Genomic DNA, 14,143 nt, shown 5'->3' with positions numbered 1-14,143 from the left:
ATGAACATTTTTTTGCTTGGCGTGTGTGAAGGGGACATCACCATTGTCGGGCACATCCATGGGATCTTTCTTCTCCTTTATCTTCACAATAAGACTTTCTTGCTAAGTCTCATGCATATCGAATGACCAACGATGGTTTTCTTAGTATAAAGGTGAGTAACGATGAGATGTCAGACCTCCTTTTTCTTGAGTGACTTAAGAAGCTTGTTGGCGCAATCCTAAACACCCTTTGACCACTTCTTAATCCGAATGTACTGTTGCGAGAACCAAGCTATGAAGAGTGCAATTCCAATTGAGTGTGTCGTCTTGGATAGCTTGCTTCATTGTGGGATGCGTCCGGTAGCCCATCGATAGCCATTGGAGGACATTTGGCCGCTCATATATTTGTTGAATGCACCATGTCATTGGCTCACACCTTGGGGGGAGATTATTGTTGAAAACCACGGCCGAGAGAGAGAGAGAGAGTTGGGAGATCAAGAAGAAAGAGAAGTAGCAAGAGCATACATGCATCTTTCTATATGTGACTAATTCCTCAAAAAGAGTGGGCCTTATCATCCATCAAAATCCCTTTTTTTTGTACCGGGTCCCACCATGGAAAAAGATAGAATCTCTCATGTGTGTCAATCCTTATTTTTTTTAAATGCTCACCGGTCCCACCATAGAAAGAAAACCTCTTTCTTCATGCATCACCATGCTAGGCCCAACCATGGAGGAAGAAATCGATCAATTGTTTAAACTCCCCTGGCCCCACCATGAGAGAGCTTCCTCTTCTTCATGCCATGCTCATTCCTTTCTTCTACTCGGCCGTCTCCCCTTTGAAGATTATCCTATCCTCAACCAAAAAAATCCGGGCCTGCCATATTGTTTTGATTTTTTTTTAACCAAAAAAATCTCTCCTTATTTTTTCAAATATCCGGATTTTTATTTAAATTTGATTAGCATATATATTTTTTTAAAACTCAAATTTTAAATTTACATATATTTATTTGTTTTAAAATCTGAATTGGGGATAAAATATTAAAATTCCCTTCTCCTTTAGCATGGATAAGCTCAAAATGACCTTTATCTCCCCTAAATTTTATTTAAATCCAAATTTAATACTGGTAGAGATTAGGGTTTTATTCAAATTAAAAGTCTTCCTTCTCTTTTTTCCTATATAAACATTTATATAAATGAATGATTTTACTTTTGCCAAAAGTAAAAAGTTAACATCTTTATAATTTTTTCGTGTTTATACAAATTTGCGAAACAATATGGCATATAATCAGGAAAAAAGAACTTTACTTTTATTTTACAAAAATTGAAAAACCACATGGTTTTGTTTTTTTTTTTTACTTTTCCCTAAAATTTACTTTTCACTAAAATTAAAACGAATAAAACGGCCAGGATTAAATCACAGCAGCACGAATCCTAAAGCAGCCGTCAGATCACGTGCGGCCCACCTGACCGGGAATCGCGCAACGTTCCTTTCGGACAATTTGGCTGTTTTTTTAACCAATGAATGGCATTTCCGTAATTATTTGAAAGTCTAAGGGCATTCGTTTGACCTTCTGGTCCGAAGAAGATCCACTTCGTTTTAAAAATTTGGGAAGAACCCGAGAAAGCCATTGTTCTCCTTCGCAGCAAAGCTCTCAACTTTGAGATCTCTTGGTGCTTCTCGATCGCTAGTGTTGTCATGGGGTTCGTCTCCTTCGCGGGAAGGGTGCTCTTTGCGTCCGTCTTCATCCTCTCCGCGTACCAGGAGTAAGCTCTCTGGATCTGGTCCTTTGTCTTGGCCTTAGGGTTTTGTTGGAACATGCTGTCAATTGTGGTTTGATCTGTGTTTTTGAGTTTGATTTTGGTTGAATTGGTTTTTTGTTTCGAGGTTTTTGATGTATTTGTTGTTTATTTTGTTTGATTTTGTCGTGAGATCCTGGGTTTTATTGTGATCTTGGCCATTGTTTATTGATATGTGATTTTATGAAAAAAAAATTTTATTTGGTTTATGAGATTTTTGTGCATTTTATTAGTGGTTAAGGATGAAAGCAAGTATACGTTTGTGGTTTGAGATTGAAGATAAAAGATGTTTTTTTTCGTTCTTTTTTTGGGATTTAGGGTATAGATTGATAATCAGTTGTTTTTGAGTTAATGACTTGGTTTATTGAAAGGATTTAGGAAGTCTCATGATGAGGAATCTATATTAATGATCTAAATGTGGTTCTGTCAGAGGTTTTAATTGGAGGGTGCAAGCAAAGATTTGAGATGGCTTTGGGATATTTCTTTATTGGCAGGTTTGATGCATGAATTTAGGGAGTTGGATGATGAAACTTGTTGTCAATGGTCTAATGGAGATCTGGTGGGGTTTTGTACTTTATAAATAGAGGAAGAAAGCAAGTTAATTTGGAAAAGATCAATACCTACTGTATAAAAATTGTTACTGAACTTGATTTGTATATACTCTGTTTCTTGGGGATAGTTGGTGCTTCTTTTTATTCCTCAATTTTTAGTGAAAGAAATGCATTGTATTTTTGAGTTGGTATACAGAGGACTAAGTTCCATGTTAAGATGTTGCGTGGCGTAACAGGTTCTTTTTCCTATATATTTTTTACAAGAAAGATATTTATAATTGATTCTTCATACTTGAACTTTTTTGCTTCACAGAGGCTCAATTTACAAGTGTCTTTATGGATGCATGATCTTTGTATTTGTTACTCAAGTTACTATATTGGCTCCCCATTTTCCTATATATTTTTTCACCAACACCAAATACACGACTTTGTGGTTTGTCATGAGTAAACATGATTTTCTTGCAGTGACATGGTTGATTATGTGTTGTGTAGTTTTCCTTCCATCATTCTTGTAAATTGTTGTATTATGAAGTCTGCCTTATTAATTACTGTGTATTTAAGTTCTTCATATTTTTATTGCTGGATAAGAATGTTTTTCCAGGATGTGACTTTTGCATCTCCCTTATTAGTGTTGGTTATTGTCATAGGGCCCATTTGGTGAGGCTTCTAATAAATCAATATTCTGAAGCATTGCCTTGCTAATGTGCTTTCCCAATACCTTCAATTAATAGTGAAATGTTTTCTTTTGGTTTTAAAAAAGTGCTTTTCTAAAAAGCTCCAAACAGCAAAAGGGGTTTCAACTTTAGGATTTAAACCTTTGGGCAAAGTGCAAGCAGCCATTGGATACTAAAAAATGCTGTGGGGAACAAAAGTGCTTACGGTGACATAAAAAAAGCAAGGCTAACAAATGCTACTAAAATGGCTTATGCATCTTGGAGTTTTGATTCTCTTCCTTAAATTTCTTTTAGCATCCCTGTGTCCAGGCTCCTTACGAATATCCTGTATCGGAAGGATTACTTTCCTATTAGAAAGCTTTTATGATATAGAAAATGAATGATTGGTAATTAGGAGGATATAAATTAGTTAAGTTCTGTTGATGTGAAGTAAAGTTATTTGCTCCAGGGAGCTTCTTATAGGGAAGCATACTGCTGAATTTATTTCAATCATGAAATAATTGGGCTTTTGGCATTCATGTGATGATTTAGGACAAGCTCAGGTAAAAAGTATCCACATATCCAGTTGATTTGGAAATTTGTCTGCCTTAAATAGGCCAATAGAAAATTATGAGATATAAAATAAAAATTAATATGACCATCACTGCCTGTGGTGCTCATCGTACATGTTTTATGGTATTTTTTACTTGTGGGTTGATGTTTTCATGACTCTGAGAATTTGTATCAGAACTTGTTGGTCGAATGCCAAGAAAAATCTTCAATAGAAGTGACAAACTAGTGACACTTCTGTCATTGCATGATTTATGTGCATTAGTTCATAATTGCAACTAAATGATTTCTTGCTTCCTTTTTTAACACTAGAAAAGTTATCAATTTGGAGGCATGCATTTAGACATTTAAAAGAGCAGCAGAGAAACGATATTTGAAAGGAAAAAGGAAATGCTTTTTAGAATGTGGTGCAAATGTAAGTTATTTCAGCAAATGTAAGTTATTTCATGTTTAATCCGTCAAAACAAGCTAAAGCATTTCATTTTATGTCTAGCCAGGTTTAATGAATTTGGAGTTGATGGTGGGCCGGCAGCAAAGGCTCTTAGACCCAAATACAACACTTTCATTAATCATGTGACCTCTCACTTGGGTGCCAAAGTCCCACATATTGAGGTAGCAATAACACTATGCTCGTTTCTTCAAGTTTTGTGATACTTGCTTGTTAGACTTCTTGCCAAGGTTTTCGATATTCTTTGTCAGATCAAGCATGTGATTGCTGCTACCATTAGTCTCAAAGGGCTTGGAGGACTTCTGTTTATTTTTAGCAGCTCATTTGGCGCTTCTCTTTTGGTCGGTGCTGTGCAAAGTTATTTTATCACATTTTATCTATTTATTCACATCTAATGTGATTAGTGACACTTCTAAATTAATTTTTTTTGCAGCTGCTTTATTTGGCATTTATAACACCGGTTGTCTATGATTTCTACAACTACGAGATTGAGACGGCAGAATTTGCCCTACTTTTTACTAAATTCACACAGGTCTGCTTGTTACTCTCTAATACAGAATGCTTGTTGTACCAGGAAACAGTAGCAATCTCTCTGACAAATATGTCTTGCAGAACTTGGCCCTCTTCGGCGCATTGCTCTTTTTCCTGGGAATGAAGAACTCAATTCCAAAGAGACAGGGCAAGAAGAAAGGTGGTCCTAAAGCGAAAACAACCTAACTAGCAGCAACAGCTCTCACGTACCTTTCCAAAAAGAGTTGAATACACAAATTTCTCATCGGTCCGCCTGAAGACCATCTGTTTCAATTTTACAATGCCGATCTTTTATATTCATATCAGACACATTTCATTTATCGGATTCTTTTCAAAGGGGATTCTGGATTGGTGTCTTAGAAACTGGAGGCCTTGCCCAAAAGACAGATAGTATTGTTTTCCTGTGCCAGGCTGAGTTCTTTGTCAGGACATGATAAATTTTTTTTTTTTGCAGTTAGTGTGTGGCATTCCATTCTTGATATATATAGGACTTGAGTTTTTGCAGGTATGGCCCTATGAAACACCAAAATTGCATATTCTCTGCAGGTCCAATTTTAGTTTAAGTTTGCTTTGAGTATTTAATCTGGAGGTTGGAATTTGCTTGAGCTGTTTAAAACCTTAACTACAAGGGTATCTGTGCAAAGATTAGCATGAAATTTGAATGTTTTGCTAATATTTAGATGTGTTGGTATTTAAATGTTAATTTGGATACATAATTTTGTTCCAAAATGGCAATTCAACATTTTTATTTTGATAAAGGTTAATCATTGTTAAATTATATCTTGTGTCATATATAAGTTTGTATTTAACATGATTACTACTAAAAAATTATATATACGCTAAAATATGTTATGATGACAGCTTAAAGATTTGAATGAAGTGCCTAAACATTATTTTTGGTTTCTGAGTTTTATTTTGATGTATATTTTTATGCAAGTGTTAAATATTACTCATATATTTCGTGTTTTTAATGTTTATTTTCATATGAACAAGTGGCATGATTTCTTAACATTACAAATATTTTTTAAGAAAAATTTAAATTTGTTGAGAAGCTAATAATTCAGGGCATACACGTTTACATAACATGTGTGTGTGTGTGTGTATATGCGCGCAATTTATAACATTTACCTTTAGAGGGTTACATTTAAAATGTGCCTCATTAAAATTTAGTATAAAATCTAATTAAAAAAAAAGTAGATGATCTAAATGGCAACATATCTATGCATCAATTTTTATTATGGTCATTGAAGTAAAAAAATTTTTATTCGAGTCACTAAATTTATTAAACATTTCCAATCAAGTCACCCGGGCAGATGGTGTTAATGGTAGTCTGATCTGGCTTGCCACCTCACAAGTGGCTATGCCTTATCAGCGACACCCGCACACTTTTCTTCCCTATTCAATGACCGCAATGATCACTGAAATATGCACCAATTCCTATTTTGGTCACCGAAATAAAAAAAATTCTATTTAAGTCACTAAATTTATGAAAGGTTCATCTCAAGCTGGAAGTATTGATTGATGAAGAATATGTAATTGTAGTTTCGTATTGATTGATGAGGAACATATCATATCTACTAGTAGATATTGTCATGAACCTAAATATGGATTTGGTTATTTTTGTTAGCAATATCAATGTCTAATTAACCATTGTGTTTTATGATTATGTTTGTCCGACATGTGATTGTATTTTTAAAGCTAATTGTTTCTAAATGTGTGGAAATGATCCACTGCTGAGGAAGCTTGGAATTTTAGTATAATGACTCTGTTCTCAAACCTAAAATATAAATATATATATATATATATATATTGCAAATAGTTGCAGTTATTCAATGTTTGGAATAACAACAAGAACAATGAAATAATTTCTTAGCTTTATTAACTTAAAGGATTACAGAATGAATAAATTTTTAGATTACAGAACAAATGTCAGAACACACAATTCTCCATATCACAGAACAATGAAAGCTTTCAATTACAAAATATACAATTATTTCATTAAAAGGATAAACAATTGTTTGGAATGCAATCTCCAAACATAATACTTCAGGAAAATCCAACTTGAACACCATCAACATCTTCAAAAACTTCAATATCTTCTTCAATTTGTATAACATGCTCAAATGCTTGGATACTGGTGAAGAATCCCACCTTGATTGCTTATACAAACAAAATTGCCACAAACTCCACCATTTTTTGCTGGAGTTGAGGATTTTTTTGCTCACCATTAGTGCAGATCAAGCATTTTAGGGTTCTAAGGCTTTGGTGAAGAAAAAAAAAGAGCGCTAGAGAAGGGTATGGGACCAGAGAGGAATAGTGCCAGCCACGTGGCAATGAGGGTACTTGTGAAGTGGCAAGCCAGGTCAGATTACCATTAACGACGTCTACCCCAAGTGACTTGACTGGAAGGGTTTAATAAGTTTAGTGGCTCAAATAGAATTTTATTTTACTTCAGTGATCAAAATAGGAATTAACGCATAGTACAATGACTATTTAGATTATTTACCCAAAAGTACATAATCTTTGGTATCATTGAGGGTTGTTGCTTTATAAAAATTTTAACCAAGAAAAACTCATTGGATAAAAACCATAACAAAAGAATAAAAAGCACAGCTTCCCCTTCAAATTAATAACATTCTACTTATTTCATATGTTCCTTCTAATCCCGAACTTCTGCATTTTCAAATGTTACTTCTAATTTGATTGTGTATAAGGATCTGATGAATATACTTAGGAAATGATTTTGTGAATAAATAAGCTTGCCTTTCAAGCTACAAGAAAACACAAATTTAAAAACAACAATTTTTTGTGTCTAATCATTTGCTAATTAAGTTTAGCAACATATTAGAAATGGAATTTATCAGTTGCAAAAACACTCGTTGCTAATTTAAATAGAAACATAAGTATTTTCACCCTCTATATAGCTACATTACTGAAATACTTTCTGCTGAGTACATCGGCCACACCATTAGCTTTGCTAGGGTGGTTGCTAATGGTCAAATCATAGTCCTTCATCAGCTCTAGCCATTTTCTTTGTCTCAAATTCAGCTCCTTATGGGTGAAAATATACTTGAGGCTCTTGTGAACAATAAGCACATCACAAGTCTCAACATACAAGTAGTGTCTTCAAATCTTTAAAGCAAAAATCACGAAGCAAGCTCCAAATTATGCGTGGGATAATTTTCCTTAAAAGGTTTGAACTGTCTAGAGGCATAGGCAACTTCGCCCATTCTACATCAAGACACAACCCAAACCAATCTTACAAGCATCACTATAAATAGTTAAACCACCGTTTGGAGAAGGAAGTGTGGCGCTAGGTGCTTACATTAATTGCCATTTCAACTCCTAAAAGCTCTACTAGCTCTTGTTAGATCATTGAAAGCTTGCCCCTTTTCTTGTAAGTCTCGTCAACAGTGTTGCCAACAATAAAAACCCTTATCTCAAGCTTGAATAAAAATTAAATTTACTAATAAATATAAATTTAATATTGAGGTCAAACGAAAAAAATAACTTATTAATAAATATAAATATATTTAATAGTGTGGGAATTGAAATACTCAGGTATATTTTGTTAAAAATTGTTGTTATTATTATATTAAGTTTTTTGTTAAAAATATTCAGGTGTTGCCAAGGATGGGGACGAGGAATCCCCATCCCCAAATCTGCACGAGGAAAAAAAAATCCTCCCATCCCCGTCCCTGGAAGAATCCCTCATGCTAACATACCTTTTCTTTAAATTTTTTTTATACATACATGAAAAACATAAAAATCATTCTACATGAAACTCCACAAAATAACATATAAAAAACTTACAAAAAAAATCTCCAAATATTTATCAATATAGAGCAAACCATAATTACAAAACTTATACAAGTACAACCATACAATCCAATCCATATAGAGTCCGATAAAACCACCAAACACTTTGAATCCAAACATGAAAAACCACACACAAAATCAACGTGCTTTTTCTTTAAGGGCTTTTGGCAAATATTTCAAGGAATTTTTATTTAGAAAATATTAAAAATATATCCAAATGTTTATCAATATAGAGCAAACCATAAATATAAAACTTATGCAAGTACAACCATACAATTCAATCCATATAGAGTCCGATAAACCACCAAACACTTTGAATCCAAACGTGAAAAACCACACACAAAATCAACGTACTTTTCTTTAAGGGCTTTTGGAAAATGTTTCAAAGAATTTTTATTTTAAAAAATAATAATAATTTGAGAATTATAATGATAAAAATATAACTAATTGAAATAAATTAATCGGGGACGGGAATCGTCGAACGGTGGGAAGAGCACTCCCCGCCCCCGCCACATTTAAGAAAATGACACAAGTTGATCCCCATCCTTGCCCCTGTAGGGAAAAGAATGGAGAATCTCCATCCCCATTTGGTCGGGTCCCCATAGGGATCATGGATTTTTCACCCCATTACCACCTCTATCGGCTGTGATGGGAAACTAGGGGAGGGGGGACTGTCCTTCCCACGACTATTCATATTTAGAGGGTAAAAGTTTTTTTTTTTTTTTTTGGAATCTAGATTTTACGTACATGATGAATACTTTTGAATTCTATATATATAAATATGTGTGTATATATATATATAATACTTTTGAATTCTCTCTCTTTCAATATATATATATATAAACACACAAATATATATAAACTTTTTGAGAGGTTTGAATTTTACATATGTAATAAAATAGCTTTACCTTTTATATGCATGTAAATTAATGTATATATCTATAAATAGAATTCTTTTGAATTCTCTCATCTATCTGCATCTCTATGTACATATATATATATATATATATATATATGAAGAATTCTCCGCTCACCCCCTTAGATCCGCATTTGCATACATAATAAAATAACTTTGAATTCTTTATGCATGTAAATAGATACAGTTTTGAATTTTTGAAAAAGATGGATAAACCACATATATTAAAAAAGCCAGAACAGTACAAAAGTCCCACCACTATGGTGAGCAACAGACTACAAACAGACACCAGCCACCACAAGCTGTGATAGAAAACACAGAACAACACCCAAAAAGAGTAGACAGGGGGCTTCCTCTAACCTCTGTATCAACGATTATTATCCCGCGCCTTGCTCATGGACCTCCTCCAAAGCTAGAACACGCCCAGCTTCCTCCACCTGAGGAACTAGAAAGAATCTTAGGGTGCTGCTACCCGATTTCCATGCAATGTTCTTGAAATCACCATTAAATAGTTCCCGAGTGTCACTACCAAGATCATTATTACTAGCTTCTCCCAAGAAACCTGGCCCAACATGCTCTGTTGCAAGCCCAGTAACCGGCCCAACATCAGTAGAAATAATCTGGGCACCCATTCTTCCTTTGAAGCAGAGGATCCTCCAATTCCTTAGGGACCATCTCAAGGCCCACTTCTCCTTCCAACCCAACCATAGCATCTAAGGGATCCACGCACGATCCTCGAGATCAACCACTCGATCCATCTTCACCTGAATGAACGGCTTACCTTTATCCACTATCTCCTTACTAACATTCTCCATGTCAGCCTCGGACTGCTGACATGTCTCCAATCGCACTTCCGGCTTGCGGACCTGCCACGACTCGACACGTCTCCCCCTCGAGCCCCACGAGGTCAGAACGGATCCTCGATCCACCCTACAGCGCTTGGAAGACCGAGCCCGTCCGAGATCATCAGTTCGTCCATGGCTCACAACGCGACCACCGGTCCGGAGCACCGGCTCCCTCAAGCGACCAGACACCGGATGACGATGGGGGGAACTGCGTTCAACCTCCACTGCATGCCTACCAGGGGAGCTGCGCTCAACCTCCGTCATGCCACCATCTGAACCAAGTCCGGGGAAGCAACGCTCAACCACCGTTGGAGCCACCGCATGTACCTTGGGGGAGCTGCGCTCAACCTCCATTGCATGCCTACCGAGGGAGCTGCGCTCAACCTCCATTGCATGCCTACCGAGGGAGCTGCGCTCAACCTCCGTCATGCCACCATCAGAATCAAGTCTGGGGGAGCAACGCTCAACCACCGATGGAGCCACCGCATGTACCTTGGAGGAGCTGAGCTCAACCTCCACTGCACGCCTACCGGGGGAGCTGCACTCAACCTCCGTCATGCCACCATCAGAACCAAGTCCGGGGGAGCAACGCTCAACCACCGTTGGAGCCACCGCATATACCATGGAGGCATCCCCGCCGCTCGCCAGGTTCCTCTGGTCACACCCTGAAGACTCTACCGCATATTGAATTCTCTCCTCTATCTCTATCTTTCTCTATATATATAATTCTAAGCTATATATATATAATTCTAATATATATATATATATCTATCTCTCTCTATATATATATACCTTTTATACCTTTCGAATTATATATATAAAGAGAGAAATAGCAATATATGTACATATACATATATACATAAAGGATTCCAAACTTTAGGAGGGAAGGGTTGACCCCCCAACTATTACTACAGTAACCACGCATATACCATCAAGGTTTAGCATGAAAATAAATCTAATTCTTTGCAAATTTCTAAAGACAAACAAGGATGATATAATTCTAAGCTATTTGGGACATTAAAACACCCAAATTTTTCCATCAAATCACAGCAAATGAAAACCAAAAAGATGGGCTTCAACCTTGAATTCAATTAATCAAATTTCAAATTGAATCAATGGATGAAACAATAAAGGATACTAAAACACCATCAAATCCATTCAAAGAACATCCAATGGTTCTTAAGGAGTTTCATGTAGACCAAGAGAAATCAAAGAAGCTAAAGAAAGAGAATAAGAAATTCTCTCACCTATTAAGTTTGCCGAAGAGGTTGAAAAAAAAATTCAACATTTAGCTTTCTATTCAGAGAAGAAGAAGAAAAGATGAAGGAGATGATGGTGAGGAGGAAGAGGGCCGTGGCTTGAAGAAAAAGGAAGATAAGGTGAAAGTCATTAAAAAGAATAAAGCTTAAGGGTAAAGGAACTTAAGAAATAAGTGAGGATGACAATTATGCAATTGCACATTGGGCCAAATAACAATCCAAACATGACTCAAAAATGCTAGATTTAGGGTAGAATTGAAAGATCAAGTTTACTATGCATGAAACTATGCAAAACTTCACACACTTCAAAACCTTGATCCCAATCCTAATTCTCTCCTATTTCAGATTGGGAACTAGATATAACATTCTGGATGTTCAACTTGTATTCCAACTGCCAAACAATAGTCAATAAATAATTATGATGTAAATTTACTAGTATTATCAATATGAATTGCTTTTATAGGATAATCTAGAAATTATGCCTTGAGCTTGATAATTTGTGTTAATAATCTCAAAAAGGCTACATTTCTTGTAGACAGAAGTAGAACATGGGACCATTTAGTTGATCCATCAATTAAAAACATAAAATGCCTAAAGGGTTCACAATGTGAATGTATTGGTTCACATATATCTCTTTGTATCCATTTTAAAAATTTAGGAGGTTGATCAACCATCTTAGTTTGGAAAGACTAGTCCCAACTAAGCAAAATTGAGTGGTTGCACTTTGAAGAAGTTAATTCTCTAATTCTCTAACTTGAAGAAGAAGTTTAAGAAATTAAATGAGAAGGCGAAGGCATCATTAACAAAAATGGTTGTGATATGTAAACCTATGACCGTAGCAAAATTAATTTAAAAGACATCTTTACCTGATGTTGCTCAAGTTGTTGCCTCTATGATATTAATTACCCAAAGAAAAGGGAAAATAAAAGGTTAAAATAGATTAAGTTGGCATCCAATAGTAGTCTTCTGGTTAATAAGAAGACCAATGTTATAGTAATGTAGAAATAGAGAAATTATGAAGATAAGGTTGCTCATGAAATTACTTGTCAAAACCCATAGTATGATTCAATTGATAATTAACATGGAGAATCTAATAATATCGGTATTGGATTTTTTTTTTTAAAAAAAAAAAAGAATAAGTTGAAATCCGATTCTTCTATGTTAAGGAGATGTATAAACAAATTATAGTTTGTGGGTTAAATGGCAGGCCATGAAGGGATATGTAATGAATTAAATCACACTTGCTGTAATATCAGATCTATCAAGAACTTTAATGAAAACAAAAGTTCTCCATTCAATCATCTTACATACTCTACAACCAAATCAATCATATTTATAGAGATAATACTCAAGCAAATCATCAACATTCATAGAGATAAGACTCTCAATCAACTAACAATAGAACTATACTCAATATAACAGTCTTCTGCTAAAGATCCATCATCAAAACAAGTAAACATATAGTAAAAGTAACTGGGAATCACTTCCCTCATGTTCCAACCACCGGAGACAATGATCGGAGTTCTGTTGTGATCTAGATCCAGGCCTCATTGCTAAGCTTCTTCTTTCTTGCCTCTTTCCCTCTCTCTGCCTCTTTTTATATCCTTTTCTCCTCAGCATAACTTCTTGCATCTCTCACCCAATCAGCTTCCTCCCTAGTGCCATGCTGTCGAGTGTAACAAAGTCTGCGAGCCTTGAATTCATTGGTCTCTCTCGTGCTTTTCCTCTCAGCTGTCAAAGATTTCTCCACGTCACTTTCCAGCTCCCCATTTTTAAAATCTGCTAATTCAGTCATCATGCTCCTTTGCACATGCCTTTCTTTCAAATCAATTCCTCTTAGCGCCAACGACCTCCACGCCATTACAGGGTAGTAGTACAACTGTAGTATAAACATTACTCATGGAGTCATAGGATGTTTCAAGGCCAGTAGATAGGAGTTTAGGAGGCATCCTATTGCTTGAGAATGGAAGAAAAATTGAATGGTTAGGGACTCAAGGCAATGGTTATGGTTAAAAAAAAATAATATTTACAGTTTTTTCTTAATTTTTTATTTTCAAAATAGTTTTATAAAAAAACCTTGTACAGGATTATAGGAGTTGGGGAACGTCAAAAAAAAAATTCTTTTTTTTATTCTCAAAGAAAAAAAACTCTTACAACATGAATCCAACATGTTGTTTGATTCGCATATGTATATAACACAAGCAGTGCAACACATCACAAACGGGTGAAGTATTATACAAGTGCTTATGTTGTTACATGTTTTGGGTTAAATAAATAACACAAAATAGGACTTGACAAAAAAAAAATGGTAAAATACTATAAAACCCTTTATACTATTTTAATGGTCGGGTTTGCGACGGTGACCAAATGAAGTTAGTGGCTAGTGGGCAGCTAGTGACAGTAGTGGGATGATGTCGATGGGTGGCCATGGTGGTTGATGGTAACTAGTGACTAGCCGGTGATGACACCAATTAACCTGCAACAGATAATGGTGGTCAACTAGCAACTATAACCGGTGATGGGTGACCTGGTAATGGTGTTTGCCTGTAAATAGCTGTTTGGGGGTGAATACTGTTTAATAAAGGTGAATAATGGCTTAAAAATTACTGTAATGTTTTAATAGTTTTATTATACTTAAAGGCAATAATAATTTTAATTGATTTTTAAATTTTTATATCATTGTTTTGGTGGAACAAAATTCCCATTAAATTGTGGTATCTCTCAGTGCTCTTTTGTTGTGTACACAAATCTCATTTACAAATCAAACAAAACAAA

The 14,143-nt window shown here is 35.4% G+C and overlaps 1 protein-coding gene across 4 annotated transcripts; it reads left to right on the top strand.

Annotated features, from left to right (window-relative positions):
- Positions 1-1,586: 1,586 nt before the first annotated feature.
- Positions 1,587-5,111, top strand: LOC120264722. 4 transcript variants are annotated; one of them, XM_039272567.1, is made up of 6 exons: positions 1,625-1,743; positions 3,863-3,965; positions 4,048-4,162; positions 4,250-4,339; positions 4,432-4,530; positions 4,611-5,111. In XM_039272567.1, coding segments are annotated over exons 2-6 (411 nt in total). In that variant the 5' UTR covers positions 1,625-1,743; positions 3,863-3,963; the 3' UTR covers positions 4,716-5,111. The 4 variants fall into 4 exon arrangements, with proteins under 4 accessions (XP_039128480.1, XP_039128501.1, XP_039128489.1 ...); XM_039272555.1 differs by having other exon boundaries at positions 4,044-4,162; XM_039272562.1 differs by having other exon boundaries at positions 1,631-1,743; positions 3,868-3,965; positions 4,044-4,162.
- The last annotated feature ends 9,032 nt before the right edge of the window (positions 5,112-14,143 follow it).

The sequence above is a fragment of the Dioscorea cayenensis genome, chromosome 1 (assembly GCF_009730915.1).
Source record: "Dioscorea cayenensis subsp. rotundata cultivar TDr96_F1 chromosome 1, TDr96_F1_v2_PseudoChromosome.rev07_lg8_w22 25.fasta, whole genome shotgun sequence".
In the NCBI taxonomy this organism is placed as follows: domain Eukaryota; kingdom Viridiplantae; phylum Streptophyta; class Magnoliopsida; order Dioscoreales; family Dioscoreaceae; genus Dioscorea; species Dioscorea cayenensis.
This window is presented reverse-complemented; position numbering and strand designations above follow the sequence as displayed.